A 20896-nucleotide genomic window follows, 5' to 3' on the forward strand; every position below is an offset into this window, starting at 1 on the left:
AGTATATAAAAAAATAAATGGGGCTTCTCTTACTGTCAGCATTGGAATGTGGAGTACAGTTCAAGTGTAGGAACTTATATCCTTGAGCTGTTAACGTAGAATAAATGAGGTGCTCTGTGCATGCTGCCGTTACAGATATTTTTGGAAAACTTAGTTTGGAGAAAATACTCAAAAATTCTCATGCCAGTTTGCCTTGCCTGTGAAATCTTCATTGTTACTGCTCACCATTTGTGACTTTTACTCCTTTAACATGTTGTGTCCTCCAAATAGTCTTCAAGTTTGTTTATTTACTAGTTACCTTTTCTTTGATGACCTGGATTTTTTTTTTAGTTTGGTTTTCTACAGTATAGTCTCCACTATGTCCGTGCATACCTAGGATATAAGCATATAAACTATGTGGTGCTATGTGGAATTTAAGAATCACATGTCCATTCTCTGCAAAGCACCACTGGGCTTACAGCAGATCTTCATGACATAAAGTCCTGACAACCAGGAACCTACAGGGAAAGAGGCAAAAAAAATTGAAGGAACCAGCTATAATTTGTCATAAACTTCAGATTAATAGTGGAAACTATGGAACTGCTGTTTGAATTGGCCATCATATATCTCTAGAAAAGAACAGTAATTAATTGGTTGGCTGGGGAATTCTATGGTGTTAATCTAGCTTCGACCATTTTGTAATCTTAGAGTTTGTATGGAAGTGCTTTATCTCAGTATCACAAAGCTCTAACAATACTAATGAGGCTTGAGGTCATAAACGTTTGGTGGAAAACTTGATAATGAGCTGTGAAGAAAATAGTCTGAAGCTTGACAAGTGAATTTAGTTTAACTATCAAAAGCAGAAAAGCTGATGACTGTAAATAGGGGAAAAACTGCTGTTAAAAAGCCATTTTCCTGAATGCACCGTCCCCTGAAACACCCCTAAAACTTCAGACAACAAAGAGAAAAATTAATTAAATTAATTACCCTTATAGGGAAAATAATAAATACTGAGTAAAGACTACATTTAAAAACCAGACAATGGTGATGGGCTCCTGGAAGATTTCCTCAAGTAAAGGAAGGAAGCTTACTGAGCTTCCTCAGCTTCCACTCTGCACAAGATCCCTTCCTTGTTGTTTATGGCTAGTTTGCTCTCATTGTCATTGTGTTCCCTGAACAGAAACCATTGGTATGGCTGGCTTGGGTTTTGAAATTAAATGGGTTCTCCTACCTTGTCCAGGCATGTAATACCAAAATAACTCTAGAACTGGGGATGGAAAGGTGTCAGGGAATGGGTACTGCCCTATGCAACACTGGGATAGAGGCTGATCAGGTAGGGTGAAAAAAGGGCAACCTCTGGCATCCCCTATAAATGCCATAGGTCCTGGAAGAATGAAGGATGTAACTTTCGCTACTGGTGCATTTTTTTGGCAGGTGGTCTAGGTTTATGTTCTTGCAGATTAGACTGAGCCATCATGGTAAATACTTCTGCTCTGTTTTCAGCAGACTGCTGCTGTTGAAGTCAGACTGTAAGATTTCTTTCCCAAACTGAGCCATTCTGGCATCTGTCATCACAAAGAGAGTAGTACTTTGAAAATGCATGGAGGACTAAATGACATTGAAACATCATGGACTGTACTCCCCTTATCTTGACCATATCTAACAGTATGTGCTCTGTGGGTGACATAATAAAAGACTATGTTTGCATTGAATTCTAGCAGGAAAATTCTGCATGTGCAAATATTCCTTAGCTGCTACATGAATTGTTAAAACTGTTCTGTGAAGGAAATCTGAGATGCTAATTTAAAGGTGGTTCAGGTATGTTTACATGAATTATAATCATCCCTTTAACTGCAGTGTTAAGAGGTGATGGAATTAGAAGAAAACCTGATCACAGTGAATATAAAATAACACCCTGTTTTTCTTTATAGACTCTAATATTATTATTATTAATCAATAATACACAGATGTGTCAGAAAGAATAACCTCTCAAATGCTCCATATAATCCCCTATTTGGCTCTGTACACTGTGATGTAATACTGGGGAATGGGCACAGGTATATGTGTGGTTTGGTACATGTATTTGCATAAAAAATAGTCTTTGTATGTCTGCCCAGCAGTGGTAAGGCCAGCTTAGTGACTCAGTTTCTGGCAGAAATTTCTGGTTTGTTCATTTTCCTGAAATCTGGGAACAAATTACTTCAAAGTACCAAGGGAAAAAAAGTATTTCCAGACAGAAGTGGTTGGTACAGAATGAATGTCAGTGGAAAAATTCTGTGATTAGGGTTCATGTACAAACTTTGTGAAAGTTTATGTCTTCAAATCTTCAAATCAAAACTTTTTATTATATACACATATCTTTTTCTTTCATGACATGCATTTCATATTATGTTTCTGACTGTGTACTATTTACAAGTGGCTATTATTATAGGGGAGAAAGTACTAAACATTCCAGATGACTCAGGTCACTATTTTACATTCTTTTTTCCTTTATCTATTTTTTGTAACCTTAGCTTTATTGAACCTCTTGTATAAAAGAGCTGAATTTTCCTCATGTTTGTTTGTGCCAGCTTCACAGACTTTGTCCTAAACAAAATGTTTTATTTGCATATTTTTCCCTTTAATACTGGCAAACAAGTAAATTAAACTCCATATGGTAGTGCTTTATAAGATTTAAAAATCCCCTTTCACTTTGGAAAATTGAGAACAAACTCCATATTTTTCCTTTGGCTAGTTAGAACTTCTTATAAAGTAGAAAAAACAAAAATAATTACAGGAAAAGAAAAAGCTGTGGTAAAAAATAAAAAAGCAAATTTTCTCTTCGCTTTTTCGATGAGTTGAGTTTGGGCAATGATTAATTTGCCCAGCTTTGATGCATAAATAACCACAAAAATGTATTAGTTGTCTTTTGATTTTGTAAGTGCTAAATACTTCTAAAATAAATCACTTTATCTTTCCTTTTCTGGAGTGGTGTACCACTTTGATATCTTGTTCTTTCAAAACGAGAGAAAAACACTGAAGAAGAAAATCATCCAGAAAATGTTTTTACTGGCCCTAGTGGTTATCAGAGACATGGACCATAAATAAATTTTTAAGATTTGATAGGCTGACTTGCTAAGTTGTCAGAGTAACACATTGGCTTGCCTTTGCTTTCACTGACTCGTGTTTCTTTAGAACATCTTACAGTATGCAAAATAGAGAGTATCTGTGTGATTTCAAATTTTTTTTTTGAGTTCTTGGATCTAAGTTTGATCTCCGAAATGCACAAAATAGAATAATTTTTAGTCCTAAACCTTAATTAGTTCCATAGCAAACTCCCAATGAATGTGTGTTTTGGAAGAATGGCCAAGGTCTTTCTATTTCAAAATCTTAACAGTGTCTTGGGAAAGCAACAATGTAAGACAGGAGATTTATATGAAGTGCTTAGACAGAAATCCCAGGAAGATCAGACTTCTTTCCTCCCTCTTCTTTTTTTTTTTTACCTGAATTTCCCACTCAGTAAAATCACCAAGCAATAATTTCAGGCCTATCAGAAGTTCCACAAAATACTGTGATAATAAAAATATCATCTCTTATCAAAAATTAGGGTCTGTGAAGAGACCAGTGTTATCAGATGACATATTTCCCTCGGTGTTTGATTTAACAGTTATTTTATTTCCTTAAAGTCTGCACATGTGGGGTACATTTGTTTTTGACCTAAATAGCTGTCAGTCAGCATTAAAGAAATGGAAGACTTCCATTCGTTTGAAGAAAGACAAGTGTTTACATGTCAGTGAAAATAGACTTAGACTTGAAACATGAGCACTAGGTACATAAAATTTTCATGTGAATTACATCTTATACATACATCTTCTCATGGTAAGGTCTGGTTTTGGAAATGTGGCACTTAGTGCACCAAGTTTATCTGAGATAGCTCTACTGTAACTTAACTGACAGGGTATTAATATCTGGTACGTAGGAAGAATGCAGCCTAAGATGCTGTGAATTAATGACATCTCACTAGAATATCTTTTGTAAGAACTATTGTTCAACAGTACCTAATTTTTTCTTTTTCATTTCAGGCTGCTTTTAATAAGAAATGGCTTGAGCAGGTTGGTGCACATGTGAACATTTAAAAGTGATGTGGAGAAATTCTAAGAATAGTGGATGTAAAGGATTTTTTAGGCCTTTTGAATGTACTAATCTTGATTTGTAAAAATGAAAGCAGTAAGAGCATATTTGAAAATGAAATTAGTATTATTTTGCTGGTCCTGCTGTCTCTCAATTTAATGGAGGGTAACATCTGCTTCATTCTGTCCTTCATTTGTAGATCTTGTCAAGACATCTTTTTCTCTTTTCCCCTACAAAACCCATTTAACCCCCTCAATAATTTAAAAAGACAAGTGTTTTACCAAGCTTTTCTCCCTTCTTTTCCTTTGCTCTCTTTGATGTGTGCTTTGCAAGCTAATTCTCTAAGGCAGCGTTTATAGATTCTTTCTGTTTTGTGCAACACTGTGGTGTATATTAGCCACAGCAGTTTCTTCTGCATGAAAAAGATACAGGGAGGAAGCCAGAAGATCCTGAGCTTGGGGAAGCTTATTGGTCATAATTTGAGGCTCTGGATAGCAGTTTAATATAGCTCTTAAAGACACAAATGCACACTCACACACAAAACGCTTTCACAAGTCCTAGAAAAAATGGTTCACAGGAGAAGAAAGCGTGTTAAGTCTGAAAAGACTGACAAAGACTGTAATTTTTCTCCTGTGAGATAATGGTTTGAAGCCAGCAGCAGATAAAAGATTGCCATAAGAATGGCTTAATTCCCCATCTTGTAAAAGGATTAGATAATTCAGTCTCTTTATGGATTCCTTACTCTGGGAAATATATTTCCACTTTTGGTTCTTCTCAGAAATAGCTGCAGAATGTACTTTTTTAAAGGCACAAAGACCTGCATTCAGGAATTTTGAAAAGGCAAACAGCACACAAAAAAGATTATTTTGCAGGCTGTGCCAATGTGTAAGTTTTGCTCAGCAAGTGTATATTCTAGCATTACCAGCTGAAAACATTATACTGTGCATTATCTATTGGTGACATATAAACTTTCCACAAAAATCTCCAAGAGTGACTGGAGGATAGTGTGTTTAATTTGCAGAAGGAGAATGTATGTCAACCAAAATCCATTTTTAACTACTGGTTTAATGAATTTTCAAGTAATTTGCTGTGTTCTAGTGTCTAAGCACTGAGAAATAGTATCCTTAAGGAAGTGAGTGCAAAAGCAAGAAACAGACTGTGGTTTAAATAGTATTGGTGAAAATGCAGTTATTTTAGATTAACTGTATCTTAGATCAGGGTGAAACTCAAGTAGTACAAATGCTGTGTATATCTCACGTGGATAGAATTCCTGGTAGTAACAACATAAAGTGGATTTAAAGGAATTATCAGTTTCTGTAGGGAAGCATGCTGATCGTGTCATTAAGCTTATGTTCCTACATTTTATTCAGAAATTGTGTTAAATATCTGTATTTATTCATGTAGTTTTATAGTTTAATTTTGGAAATGTCTGCCTTTCTAGGTAATGTTCTGCAAGTTAATCCAATAGTCCTCATGCTTCATTTCTCTTCAATGCAGATGCTTCCTGCATTTTAGAGTATGGTGAAAAGAAAAACTATGACACTGATTTCTTAGTATAACAAGGTGACATGCTGCAGAGTTTCCTACTGTTGCTTCAGAGGTGACAGCCAATCTCATTGCTCACCAAATTGACAGTCCTCTGTTAGAGGATCCTCCTTCCGTAGATCAAAGACATTTTTCTTCTACAGTTCATTGATCTAAAAATCATATAAACTTCTTTTAAAATCTAATCTTCATTAGGAAGGTAGTGTGTGTAGCTAAAGCTGATGAAGAGTTTTACCAGCTAAAGAGTACTTTTTCCTGTATATTTTGAAATAATATTTATTTAATATAATTTTACCATTATTTTTACTGGTACAGTCTGTACTGGAAAATTAACATCTTTTTGTCTCTGTACCTGTAAATACACTAGGAATTTTTCTGGCACAGTTTTAATATTTTTATATTTGTAAAATACATTAGTAAAACAAATGGAATAAGTCAGAAATTCCTGGCTTTATATTTAGGTGCTGAAAAAACTTTGGATTTTACAGGGGTATAAAGGAGTGCAGAACTTGTGGAGTCAGTAAGTCAAGGTACATGAGATCAGAATTTGGATCAGTATGCTTGGGAACAAAGAATGAAGTAAACTCACCATATTATAGGCAAGTCAGGACAGAAGATTATGAAGCTTGAAATACTCTTACTGGTGTTGAAGTTGCTAGGGAAAGGTGCAAGAAAACATTCAATGTAGCCTAAAAGCGTGTGGGGCCTTTCAGGACTTTTGTTGTCTGATCTCTGTTGCTATAACTTCCCTAGAGTTATGTATTTGTCCTAGGGAGATTATAATTCGGTATTACAGTGCTATGAGAGAGAGATGTTAGATGAAGATATGAAGTTTTAAATTACAAGAGGGAAGCAGATGATTTGAACGGAGAAAAAAAATAAGGGAAGTCCAGTAAGTCAAATGTATCCTTCTTCTCATCTTTGACTAAAATTCCCTTTGGCTGCCAAAGAAACTTCATCATGTTATGTGTATAATATGTTTCTTTTGTTCATAAGTTCATTATATTAATTAATCTTACAAAATGCATATTAGAGTTTTTGATCCAAATGAATAACTACTTCATAAAGAAGCTAACTATAAATTACGGAAGTATATGTTAGGATTTTTTCAAGAGTATAGTTAAACTACTTTAAAGTAATTTAAGGAAAAAAAGTGATTCAACAAGTCAACATCTCCCTAACCAATATTCCAATACAAACATGACACTACCACTGTTTTTCAGAGAACTTTGTTGCTGTGACCTTAAAATTGTACACTCATTTTGGCTGATCATGAAAACAACTTTACTGCTCTTTTTGCTGGAAGATGTAAGGATTCTTTACCAAACTTTACCCTACTTTTCACCATATACAGCTAAAAGAAGTTAACTGAGTCTTTAGCAAAGCAGGTCAGGAATTTTCCCATTAATGTATGTTATCAGGAATAATGTTTCACAGAAACCAAAATGTTTTACAGTGTTTATTCAGATTCAACAAAATTTAGCTGGCACAGGGCAGAGCAGAGAGAATGGCTGGAACTGCAGTGCTTAGACATGTAATTTCCTCCCTTCTCCTTAGAGAATGCTGTTTACTGTCCTGGAGCCCTGGAGGAATTTTTCTTCACTGCTATAAAGTCAGCAAAAGCATTTATATTTTGTTGAAATAACAGGTTTTCAGGATTTCTTCTCAAGTGGAGTTTCAGTTTCTGTTGTTGTTCACCTCTAGGGAACATCAGAATTTGAGCACAGTTATTCAGCTCTAGTTTGCTATGTTCAAAAATAAAAATAAGTCCTTAGTTGTGTACCAGAATTTGAAGGCCAGCCACATGCACAGTAATTATATAACTCTTGCCTGTAGCTGTTTATTTGGGATTAAAGGAGATTTTGTCTAAAAATGATAACCCTTCTGCTGGTTCATTTTAGGAAGAAATAGAGTGGGATTTTGGTTATTTAAGTGACATGTTTCTGGAAGACTAGGTCAAAATAGCATTAACCTAAATGTAATCTAAATTTCTCTGTCTGTAAGTGACAATCACCCTCTGAATTTTATTTCGTTCAAGAATTTCTTAAAGTACAACCTCTGCTATACAGTGGCACAATACAATTAATAATGTACATACTTTGAATCAGTAGTCTACACAAAGAACAAATGCTAGAAAGCATATATCTCACTATGAATTATCCAAAGCATTTCCTTTTCTTGGCTTTCAGAATACTTCATGCCTTCTCCTTAGGCCCTGTAGAAAGTACTTGTGCTTATAATTAAGTAGAAAGTAAATTAGAAAGTACTTATGCTTATAATTAAGTGTTTGTAATTATTTTTATTAATCCCATGTCATCCTTGACAGTATTACATGCCCTATGTTTTTGTTTTTGCTTTTTTTTTAATTGTAGTATTCTGCTAAAACATCAAATTTGCTTTAGTTTCTCTTAGCTACTGATTTTAAGAATGTCATAGAAGAGCACTGTTGACATAGAGGACAATCATCGTATGTGTCTACATTTAGTGCACTGGAGGAATTCCTAGGTAGGAATTTCTCCTGCATCCAACCTTGACAGGTTGGGGAGATGTGCAGAGAACAACCTGAAATTCAGCAAAGGCAAATGCAGGGTCCTGTGCTTGGGGATGAATAACCCCCTGCACCAGCAAAGGCTGAGGGATGACCTTCTGGAAAGCAGCTCTGCAAAGAAAGACCTGGAGGTCCTGGTGGACAATAATCTGTGCATGAGTCAGCAGTGTGTCCTTGTGGCCAAGAGGGTCAATGGCGTCCTGGGGTGCATTAGGGAAAGCATTGCCAGCAGGTCAAGGGAGGTGATTCTGCCCCTACTCAGCCCTGGTGAGGCACATCTGGAGAACTGTGTGCAGTTCTGGTCTCCTCAGCATGAGAGAGACATGGAGCTCCTGGAGCGGGTCCAGCAGAGGTCTGCAAAAATGATTCAGGGTCTGGAGCATCTCTCTTACAAGGAAAGGCTGAGGGAGCTGGGCCTGTTCACTCTTGAGAAGAGATGACTGAGGGGGGACCTCATTAATGTATCCAAGTGTCTGAAGGGAGAGTTTCAAGAGGCTTGATCCAGGCTCTTCTTGGTGATGCCAAGAAATAGAACAAGAGACAGTAGGCAGAAACTGACACACAGGAAATTCCACCTGGACATGAGGAAGAACTTCTTTACTGTGCAGGTGACCAAATACTGGAGCAGGTTTCCCAGAGGGGTTGTGGAGTCTCCCACACTTGAAATATTCAAGAACCATCTGGACACAATCCTGTGCAATGTGCTCCGGAATGACCCTGCTTGAGCAGGGAGATTGGACCAAGTGACCCACTGTGGTCCCTTCCAACCTGACCCATTCTGTGGATCTGTGAATAGTATTTTCTAAATCATACTGGCAGTATGACTGTGATTCATGCACCCACAAGCTTGTTTGTAATGATAGACCATGTATAATGCTTCTGCACTGAATCTATAGAATTTATTCAGAATATCTTTGGTCCTGAATTCCTTGACAGTTTTCTTGGAAGAAGAGCTACAGAATGTGTTTTGGGGTCAAAGAAAATTGAAATACTTACATGTAGACTGTTTGCTTTTGTAGCTCTTGAAACTCCAACATGCACCTGGTTAATATAACTGAAACAATGTCCTCTAAGCAAGAGATGACTCTAGAAACAGCTATGGGGAAAAAATGTTGGCTATCAGGTATCAAATTTAGACCCACATTAAAATAATTAATAGCTGAAAAACTGTTTTGGTTAATAACTGAAGTAGTCCATAAGGTGTTAGTAAGATAGTAGTTTTTAGGTAACTCTTCTAAACCTATATGTCTTTCTAATCTATACATCTTTCTGCTTAAGAGTTTTTAAGTGTTTTCATTTTACTGTTGAGATGTCTTATGACTAATATTGGTTTTGAAGAAGAAATTGGAATAGTCCAAGTAACAGAATTCTTTTGGCAAGAAATCGTATTTGTGACTTTTTTGTTGCTTGAGTTTCATGACAATCTATTCAAATATGAATCTACGTGTAAGAAATACATAAATTGAAAATTGGATGTGAAAATGAGGTCCAGATATGTCAAACGTCTTATTCACCCATCTACCCAGTACCCCAGCCATTTCTTCCTACAAAGGGAAATCATAAAAAATGGATTTTCTGATCAGATACATTGAAAATATTTTTGGTGTGTTCTTCATGAGGCAATGGACCACTTAAATATATGTAAATTCTAGAATAAGATGAGAATGATTTCAGTTGTTCATGTATGATTTGGATTTATTGAAGCTTAGAATGGGAATGTATTGTAAAATCTTGAAAATTCTGATGGGATAAAATAAGCAGCTCCTACTTCTTCTTCCTTCTCCTACTATAAAAACTTCATATAGTTTTTATATGACTGCAATGTAAGCAGAAAAGGTTGGAGTAATTTTCCTTTTAGTTAAATATAAATGAACTACCAACATGGCTGGATAGAAGAGTATCCCATTCTGGTTCCTGCAATTTCATGCATATCCTGCTAAGATTGAATATGTGCTTGCAGTAAACGTGTATATGTATATATGTAATGAGGATGGATCAGTTTTATTTCAAAGGAAAATGATGTGATTTTTGAGATCTTCCTTTTTTTGCATAGTTATTTCATTTGCAAATTGTTTTCTACCTATTTTAATATTTTTAGGATAATGGTACAAAGTTATTTGCTTCTGTTTGACAAGCTAAGCTTTTATAGAATTGGCAACTACAGTATTAGAAGCCAGGTATAGAACTAGAAAGGATTCATAGAAGTAATTTGCCAAATTAGGTTTACAGCTTCTAAGTTTTCCATTTTGTTGTCTTGAGGAGATTCGTGTTTTTGTTACTGCCTCCTGAGATAAGAAATATTATGAATTACATAGAGCTTTCCATCATAAATCATTCTAGGGGCAATAAAAGGAGATAAAGTAATTGGGGAAGGAGGGTGCTGGGGAAATGGTTTTGAGGAGTACAAACAAATAGATGACTTAAGATCCATATATATTAGGTAACTGTGAGAGTCATAACATGTGATATTTAGATAGGGCAAGTAAGGGGGTTCTATGTGGTTTCAAAGGTTAATTTCAAGCTTAGTATAAAACAGCTGCAGAGAGTAAGAATACAGAGTGAAAAGGACTTTTTTTCTTCCAAGAGATAAGTTATTTCTTTCCCCAGGGTTTTACTTCAATGCATTTTTATGATTCCTGGGCTTTGCAAAATTGAATTGCGTTTTTCTTTTGCTTTTCATGTCTGAATAAATCCAAGGTAAGATAACCTTTATGTAAATGGCAGTTATATTGCATTTAGAGCTACAAACCATTTCTTCAGAGCAGAATTTGTACTCAGGATTCATAAGCGCCTGAAGAAGGATGGTGGGACTCCTGGGATGCTCATTTGAAAGAACAGATACAAACATTATTTGTGTAAATTGCTGTCAAGGCATTGCAGTCAGCTGGTGCAGCAGGAAAGCCTGAAGACAAAGTTTGCCATAATTACTGTACTTTTAACAAGTAACGAAGGAGGAGGAAATATTCCTGCAAGTATTTCCCTGTGGTGGGTTAACTTTGGCTAAGTGCCAGTTCCCTACCCAGCCAGTAGGATGACAGCAGAAAATAGGAAGTAAAAGCTTGTGGGTTAAAATGAAGGTAGGGAAATTGTTTACCAATTACTGTAGTGGGCAAAGCAGACTTGACTTGGGGAAAATTATTAATTTATTGCCAATTAAAATAAATTTAGCTGATGAGAAACTAGAAGGTATTAAAGCCACACTTTTTCTCCTTCTATTCCTAGGCCCAACTTCACACCTTCACTTCAGACTCCTCTCTGCACCCCTGAGCAATGTAGGGGAGACAGGGAATGGGGGATTGGGGTCAGTCCATTACAACTCCTCTCTGGCCTTCCTCACCACACTTTTCGCCTGCTCCAGTGTGGGATCTCCATTGTCTACAGTCCATCCAGAACATACTCACCTGCCTTGGTGTGGGTCCTGCATGGGCTACAGTGGATATTGACTCAGGCATTTCACCATAGGCTGTAGGGGAGTATCTGCCCAGAGTGTGGAGCACCTCCTCCTTTGACCTTGGTGTGTCCTCGGCTGTTTCCCAGTCTTTCTGTTCCCTGCTCTTCTGCTTGTGTGGCCTTGTGGCTGGCTCTTCCTTGGTTATGTTTCCTCCAAGGTTCTACCATTTTGGCTGAACAGCTCAGCCGTGCTCTGCTGTGGTTCTTTTTGGAGCTGGATGGAACCACCTGTGTCTGGCTCAGGGCAGCCCCAACCTCTCCTCACCATGGCCACCCCGCTGCCAGCACACTGACATGACATCCAGTACAGCCCTATTAAAATAGTTTTGAAGGTGGGGAAGGAAGCTTGCAGTTTCACATGCACACCAAACTCCCACTTTTGTTAAATAAGACTTACAAAAAGGCATAAGCTAAGATTCAGTTGGCTGTTCTTGGAGGCTGGTTTTGGTCACTAGACAGTCTGGGATGTTATGATTGAACCATAGGTGTGGGCTTACTGGAAAAGCTGCTCTTTTAATTAGGGCAATGTTGTGAGTAGGGTAGTCAGGGATAACATTCTTGTGTCTCATCCATGGAATGTGATTGCAAATGTTTTCATTGCATTTTTCCACAATTTAGATTGCAAGGGGATAATTTGGCAGAAAGACCTGAAGATGTCTCCATGATATCTCAGACATCTGAGCCAGCAGTGTCAGACTCTGATGGTAAGTTATATAAATATTTGCTGCTCATAAAAAAAAACAACCCCGACATCAACATCTTGAATTTGAGAGTAGGGGTTATGTCTATAAAAGATTAAACATTTCCAGGGGAGTGTTTCTGGGCATTTGAACTCAATCATTTAAACTTGAAATCTGTTCAAAGAGCCACTAACATGTTTTTTGTTATGGCCAATTAACACTCCAGAATAATTTCTAAGCATATTTTGAGAGGTCCGTTGGACCAGAATTTGTTCTTAGTAGACAGATTATATGTTAGGACACTTACATGTAAAACAACTTGATAGCATAGACATAGGCTGTTCATTGCTGGTTGGCTTTTATGCCAAAGAATGGTCTTAGAAATATTTCATTTATTACCACACATACGTCCAGATGATTCAAAAAATTTACAGTAAAAATAAAGATTTTATAAAATAACTCTGAAAAACACTTTTTCTCTTCATACAAACATGTTCCTATGTTGGGTTAATCTGCAGTCAGGACATTCAGACTATACTTCAATTTCTTCTCAGGTTTTTGAACAGAGTTACACCCAAAATGTTGAAAAAGGCACTTCATAAGGGATATATTTCCAGAGAATGCCCAAAGATAAAGTTGATGAAGGTTAACTTTATCTTAGCTGCCACTGTAACACAGAGAGAAGGAAATAGAGGTTTTGACAGAGAATCTGCACAGATAAATCTTTCAGTTCATTCCCTTACTGTTAGGCAGAACCAGCCGAGTCTACAAATTGTATGGTTTGATTTGCAGTATAGTCTTCAGCAGTCATGGACAAGTTAGCTATGGTGATCAACACAAAAAAAAACCAACCAGAATGAACTTTTTTTAAATTACCCTACTCTTTGTCTGCTATCAAATGCTATTATATGTGCTACTAGGTATCACAGCAACCTGAGCTTTTACTCCTTTCTCTTGCCTCATTTGTAAGCCAACCATTAGTGACTAATATGGCTTTAAAGATAAATTTTTCAAACTGGTTTTGTGAGAATGCATGGTTTCATGCAGTCAAGACATTGGCTTTTCCTTTTATCTGCCATTGATCACTTAATTGAACAATATAATAGGGTATTCAGAACCTCAAAACATGATGTCCTTACAATCTTCATGAAGATTGTCAGCAAGAGATGCTCAGACTGAGCATCAAGCCCTGTGAAAGGAAAACAAAATTCTTATGTTGTGAGAGTGATTCCCAGAAAGGGAGGTGGTGGTGGCTTGTTTGGGATAGTAAGGGAATACGCATGCCTGCGATTATTGCAGAAAAAACGAATAGATGGGTAATATAGGCATCTAGGAAAAGGTTCTACAGTTCACAAAATAATTTTTGAACAGATCTCTTCCTTCTATTTTCTTTCCTGTGTATCTTTGTTCTTGAAGTGAAAATATGCCCATTTTGCCATGCCATCTTCTGAAATTGCAGACTTCAATTAAATAATTAGCTGTTGCTAAGTGACCAAGACACCAGGATTAAAGAAGGTGAAACTGTCAGAAAATACTGGATGCTGTGTAATATTGGAGCTGGATCTTTCATGGTCACAAGGTGTGGAGCACAAAAGTGCTATAGCTGTTCTACCTTTGGCCATTTCATATGATTTTGAACACTCTGCAGTCAATATGGCTACATAGAAGATGGAAAATGCTTTCTCTAAAAAACCACCATATTCAATAAAATATAGGGAGTAAAAGTTAGGTAGGTGTGGCAATGACATTCGTGTTGTTGTAAACACATCTATCTGTTATAAATACAGATCTGCACATCTATCTAATGTCTGTGAATATACATGAGCCTGTTAGTCATATAGCTAGAAAATAGCAAGGCCTCTCAGGCAAAAAGAGTGAAGTCAGGTAAGGTAATGCCAAATTTCTGTCAAAAGATGTCCTCAGAAATGTTCAGTGTTTCAGTACATGTGGTCGGGGGATTTTTTCCTAAAACACTTGCTAGTGCTACATTTTGGTTTGAAAAAAAACACAGCTGGATTTCACAAGTAGGTACAGACTATAAGCAGACACATATCTCAGGCAGCTGCCCCTTCTATCAGTCTTTCCTATAAATGCAGCACATTATTTGCTCTCTGTGCATCTGATACTTACTTTTAATAAATATTATGTATGATAAAAGGATGGTAAAAGAAACTTATAAAGATATTGTTAAAAAACCCTAAGTAACCAAGGCACTGAGTTTTTAGTTATGTTCTCTTAAAGTTGTATCATATCATGAAATAGTGACTAGCAGGCTTCACTTGCCAGGTTTATTTGAATTTATTTTCTGCTGTTATTTATCAGTACCAATGACCTTACTGTGAGAAAACTGTGCATTGGGAAGTGCTGATGCAAACCATTCCTTCAAGAATAAGCAAGCAAGGTGCTGATGCAGAGATAAGTTGAGAGTAGCTGTCTTTAGATAATGATCTGTTTCTGTTGTTAGATCTGGAACATCTCTCCTGTGGATTTCAGATGACTAATCTCAGAAGTAATTGGCAGAAAATCTGATCTAACAGCCCTTATAAATAAGCCTCATTTTAAGCAGTTCCACCTAATAAAGTCAATGTAGTAGCTTATGTGAGAAGATCACGTGCAGTATCAGGCACTATACTGACTCCACTGGCAATCTGGATCTGGTTCTAATTAACCCCTACACTGATTTCCCTCTACTATAATCCTGCTGAACTGGACAGAGATGTGTTTGATCTAAGTGGTAAAAATGAGAGGTAGGAATCAGGTCTCAAGATCGAAGAACACAAGACACTTTAAAGCAGCAGTTACTTTTCATTGTCCTAAACAATACCTCTTAAAAATGTTTCTCTTTTCCATTGGGCCACTTCACAGGAAAGAACTAAGGCAAGAATTTAATAGGTTCTTGATTTTGATTAGAAACAGCAGCATTGATGACTGCACAGCAGACTTCCCCTGTAGATGCCAAGACTGTCTGGTTTATCTCTTGCATTAGTTCTCCACTGAGCTTTGCTCTTGCTCTGTAGAGGCAGATGGAGAGAATGGCTGAGGCTTCAAAAGATGCACACTATGACAGAATTGATCCAGAACAATCTACATCTGTCAGCTCCCAATGTGTTTAGCAGGTTAGGGAGATTTTAGAAGCAATCTACTTATGGGTTTTTGGCTTTTTTTTTGGGGGGGGTGGTGTTTACATATTTAGAAATAGTGTCACTAAACGATAATTTTCATTTACTTCCAGTTTCCTGTACGAACCATACAAGCTTGTTTCACTTGTTTCATTCTCTTCTGCTGAAAAGTTCCTTACCCTTTGAGTGAAGCCATGATATTAGGCAGGAAAAGAAGACATTACTGCAAATAAAGATTTTTCAGTCTATGCATTCTTGTAGAAAGAAGTTTAAAAAGCAGTAACTTATTAGGGAGCAATCTCTTATCATAGGATAAATGAAAAGTGTACCACTTCTAAACCACTCCTCAAATTATCTGAGAAAAGCTGTTTGCAATGTGAGTTTCTTTGCAGTGTAGTGTGCAACTGCACATATTTTTGAGGTGTGGGTAAAGACTTGTTTCTTTTGCAACTCTACTGGAATAATATAATTGGACCAAAAATGATAGATTCTATGCCACTGTGGTATTATATATATATAATATATATTCCACATTATATATAAATGTGGCATTTCCTATTCTATTGTCTCTACAGCTCTACAGATTGTATTCTGATACATAATACTTAGTTTGGTAAATATATTTTAGTAGAGCAAATTTCACATTAGTAGTTCATTTGCTTTCAAACAGGAGTCACTGTGTTTTATTATTCACAGTTAGCTAGTAGAAACTTGAAAAAATAAAAATGTGTAGTTTCTACATATTTGCTTTTTTTTGTTTTAGTTTTTTGTTTGTTTTTTGTGGGGTTTTCTTTGCTTTTTTTTTTTGTTTTGTTTTGTTTCATTTTTCCTTTAAGATGTCAATATAGTAGAAAGTTCAAAATTGGCATTAGGATGCAGAAAAAGAGTTTGAAATTGGGGATGTTCAATAGAAATATGAACATAGGAAACACATATAATGTTGTTTCAGGTGTAACTGCATGACTAGGGTGAAAAATTAGGGATGCAAATATGTGGGAATTAGGATTGAGAACTAGATAAGGCAGTGGGGAAAGTGCAGCATTGTCTCTCAATTCCCACACAATTCCCTGACCACAACTTTGTGTCATCATCACCTCTTCCTCCTCCATGTTCATGGTGTTTGCAGTGAATTGGTAACCACAGTTGCCATACTTCAGTACAGTTCTGCTTTCATAGTACGTATAGATGAGATGTTTAACACATTGGGTTATGGAAACATGAGAACCTCCCTGCTAAGTGTCTGAATAATGGCAGAATGTATGGAAGATGAGGACATCTTGGTTTGTTAGGCTGCTGATGCAGCATCTAAGTGCCTTAGCAGAGTGTTAGGCAAAGAGGGAAACTGCGTAGAATGTTACTTGTAAATTTCTTTCTCTGACATAGGTGCATAAAATCTGTTTTAAGTCATTACACATGTTTTAAGTCATTACACTTTACACATCAAAGAGACGTTTTAGACTCCTCACAAATTTCTATTTTACAAATGTGTCAATAAGGGCAAAAGTTACACTTGCAAGGCTTTTAAATGTTGTCTAAATCGACCAAAACTTTTTACTCCAAGTATTTAAACTGAATTAATTGAATATAATTTTCTTCATTTTATTAAAGCTGAAGTTCCACTACTCACTTGTGTAAAGGGTGAACAGTATTTAGTTTAAATAGTAAAGGTAATAAAGAACCTACAAGATACCTTGGCAGCTGAAGAAAGCTTGCTTCTCACTCTAGTCATATTAGAGACACTGTTCATGTTGCATTAAGCTTATAAATTAAAATCAGACATAAAATCAGACATAAATTACAATCCATTGAAGTGAAAAGCAGTGCATTTACAGTAGCTACATTTACCTTCCCATTAGTAAATTTATAGGTATTATGTTTTCAAAGTGACTAATGCTTACTTAATTAGAGTGATTTACATTTCTCTTCTACCTCTTTGGAACAGCTCAAGTACCTGAGGTTGAAACACTTGCAGAAGACAGTGATGAATTTCAGAGTGGCTCTCAAGTGGCAGGATCTGTAAGTACCTTCCCTTATGGCTAAGCCTGTAATTTTTAAAAGTAGTTTCATAAAAAATAGATTGTGCATAAAGATAAAAGCTATGTTTGCCAGTGCTGTCATCCTAGAGAGAAGAAAACTATCCTTCTGAATTTTCAGTTCTCTGTTTTAACCTTTCCTTTCTAAGAAAGGTGGTGTTTTGAAATACATTATTATAATCTACAGAACCATATGTTCTTGGACATGCCCATAGAACTCCCACTGAAAGTGCAGTAATTTTACACATATTCTATATGTTTTTAAATGTACTCAAATATTAATTCTACCAGATAATATTCAATTTTACAAATTGAAGAGAACAAAATTAAAACTCTAACTTGCATTCTGAAATATGAAATTGTAGTATCTCAACTATAATGTAGCTTTTTGTTAACATCTGCTTGAAAACTAGTAAACAAGAGCAGTTTAGTTAAAATGTTATATTTATATTTTTAAGAATGTAATATTACGCTTGGTAATATTTCCATCAGCTCTTTTATTTTGAAACTTAAGAAAATCTTTGCAGATATGCAGATATGGAAAACACAACCAGGAGTAAATAATTTTTAAAAAATTATGTAATCATAATTTTGGTGCTAGTTGTATTGCACCAGGAGTTTGAATGTAGGTTAAAGAAGGGATTGGTTTTTTTTTTCCTAAGGCAAAAAGCTGGGCAATAATTGCTCATTTTTGCAACATTTTAGACAGGTGTAAGAGGACACGTTAATTCCTGCTCAATCTGTTCAGCAATACTGGTTAATAGCACACTTCAGTGTTGGTATGAGAAATGAAAGGAGGGCTCAGTATTTGTTAGCTAAGGAAAAAAGGGCAATATAAAGAAAGAAAAAAAATGGCAATGCAGATTGGTCTTGCAGTCTTTCAGGCAGCTGATTAAGCAGTATGAATAAAGCTAGATAATATGGAACATAAAGTATTTCCAACCAGAGTTATCAAAGCAGTTGACAGATACAGAATTCCAGATCAATTCCTAAAGCTCTTTGGGAACTTGGAGCATAAGAACCTCAGAGAGCATTTGCTGATATTGGGTAAAAAGAGTAAAAAACAGAACTTCAGTTAGCATTGCTTGGGGCTTCTTTTTCAAATCTCCTTTCTGCTTTCCACCAGTAACCAGATCGAAATAATAAATTTTGCAGCAGTTTCTGAACACACATTTTCCTATTGATTTGGACCTGCAGATAGAAACTTTGATTTGTTAATTCTGCAGACATTTAACATCGGGAGACGGCAACCAATGAATTAAATTACAAAGGAAAAATAAAAATACAAGGAAAACAAAAGGTCATTATGCTTATTAGCAAAATCTTGTTACAGAAATGTACAGCCTTCAGCTGGACAGTTTTACGTGTATGTTCTGTGTGTGCATGCTTAGGAGCAAACATTTGTAGCTGTGTCATTTCATGCTCTGCGAGTTTCAGGCTTATTTAAGGTTGCCTGGAGGAGGAGACTGCCAGAGGCAGTGAGGTTACCTGGGCTGAATCCCTGAAAGCCACACTGGCTGATGCTGTTATTGCCAGTGCTGCAAAGAGAAGAGAAGAGCAGTTGCAGCTCTTGCTCTGCCCATCCATCCTCTCCTTGGGGCAAAGGCATCTCATTTCACATCCCGGAGCTGTTGGAAAACTACCTTGCCTAACAGTTTCTAAGAAACCAGTTACTGTTAGTTCAAATGCTTTGGGGTTTTTTTGGTTGGGGTTTTTTTTTTGTGTATTTCCTCAAAAAGAAACAAATTATCCAGCTGTTCTCGTTGCCTTTTAAGGCTCTGAGAGATCTATTCCATGGTCCCCTAATAATTTTCAGTGAGACTTATTCCTTGACAATCTTGACATACAAAATATAGAGATAAAACTGAAATGCCTCATAGGAAAGCTGTGTAGATAAATGCAATCTTGCAATGGATTCCACAAATCCTTCAAAGCAGTAAGAATTATGCCTGTAAAATTACTTCAGAATTGATACCAAAACGCATTCTCGTGACTTGAATGATTTTTAGATATTATATGAGATACCAGATGAGGGAAAAATAGAATAAGATCAGAGATTTCTCATAAACTGGCCAAATTGGTTCATGACATTCACTCAAATGTGCATATTACATGTAAAAATTCCTGGCATGGTTCAAGGTGTGCAATGTTTCATATTGGTACTGCATTCCAATAGGGTGATTTGAGTCTGTTGCTAGTTAAATGGATGATTATAATAAATTTTTCTCTGCTAATGTATATTTAACAAATTTTCCTTAAAGGTGCCTGGGCCTTCAGAGGATAAGTGTTTTGAGAAAAATTGTAGGATAAGGTAGCAAGAATTATGCGTAAGGATCTTCAGAAAAGAACTTTGGCTTCTTTTTCTTTGTGTCCCATGTATAAATCCACATGTAAGATCTTTAATGTGGATACTAAAACAATTTGGATACTAGTGCTCAGAGAGATAGGCACCATCTTTGTCTATAACATGATTTGTGTAATTTACACTATGGTTATATTACGATGTTCTTACAGCTTTTTTATGTTTACTGTTCTATTTCTGAAAAATCTGGAGGTTTTTGTAATTAGACCTTTTTCTTTAAACCTCTTTAAAATGGAATCTTTTGCCGTGATGTGTTTTTCATAAAAAGAGTTAATGTTTGAAAAATTGAGAACTTAGATTTTCAGTGCTGCACAACCCCAAACAAGGCATTCTGGGCAAAGGAGTGAGTAAAGCTGGTAAAAATCTAGTTGAAGTATTTACAGGAATCAGCATTTTCCCCAAGTGTTCTGCAAAAATTCAAAGTGCAAGCAAGCATTCAAAACATCCTTAGAGATCCTAGTTTACTGCCTGGCAAATATTTTGTGTAACGAAAAGTGCCAGGCAAAATGCAAAAGCTTTTTCTTGAGATTTTTTTTCATGTGGTGAACTCAAAGTTTGCTAGCCAAATATTTAGAACACTTCCAGAAACATGAAGTAAAATAAGACTCTAAAAAAATACAGGAGTGATACTAGGGAAAATTTAAGTGGCCTGGAATCCTAGCAGAAATGAAAAAGCAGTGTATTGGAGGAAATTGTTAACTTTACAGTGACTAACAGATAGAAACAGAGCACATGCACTGAGCAGGTCACATTGAGTAGCCTTTGCCTTCTCTCTGAGTTGTGTCTTTACCACCTGGATCTAACAGGACTTATGCTTAGTTTTGGGTTTTTGATGTGAATCTTGCCTTGCACATGTGCATAAAAAGGTATATTTTTCTTTGTAAAATATCCATGTAAGGCGAATCAATCCAAATGCAACAGAAACTGGAAGAAGAAAGTTATCCGACTGCAAAAAGCATTTCTAGATGAATTTGCTTTGGGTTTTTGCTCTTTATTACTGTGGGACAAATACTGTAATGAAGTGTTTTATAGAAGTGTTTCGTTTTAAATAAAATTTTTCCTGTATTCCC

The 20896-nt window shown here is 36.2% G+C and overlaps 1 protein-coding gene across 5 annotated transcripts in view; it reads left to right on the forward strand.

The window, feature by feature from the left end:
- C2H8orf34 (chromosome 2 C8orf34 homolog) overlaps nt 1-20896 on the forward strand; it is a 179368-nt gene that overhangs the window by 99618 nt on the left and 58854 nt on the right. For all 5 annotated transcript variants that reach the window (XR_014850140.1, XM_085052990.1, XM_085052993.1 and 2 more), the window contains 2 exons: nt 12251-12336; nt 17374-17447. Coding sequence is in view for 4 of the 5 variants with exons in the window: in XM_085052990.1 (XP_084909116.1) it covers nt 12251-12336; nt 17374-17447 (160 nt within the window). In the remaining variant the exon portion in view is untranslated. The remainder of the gene's footprint in view (nt 1-12250; nt 12337-17373; nt 17448-20896) is intronic.

This window comes from Lichenostomus cassidix, chromosome 2 (genome assembly GCF_008360975.1).
Source record: "Lichenostomus cassidix isolate B80296 chromosome 2, HeHo_3.0, whole genome shotgun sequence".
Taxonomy (NCBI): domain Eukaryota; kingdom Metazoa; phylum Chordata; class Aves; order Passeriformes; family Meliphagidae; genus Lichenostomus; species Lichenostomus cassidix.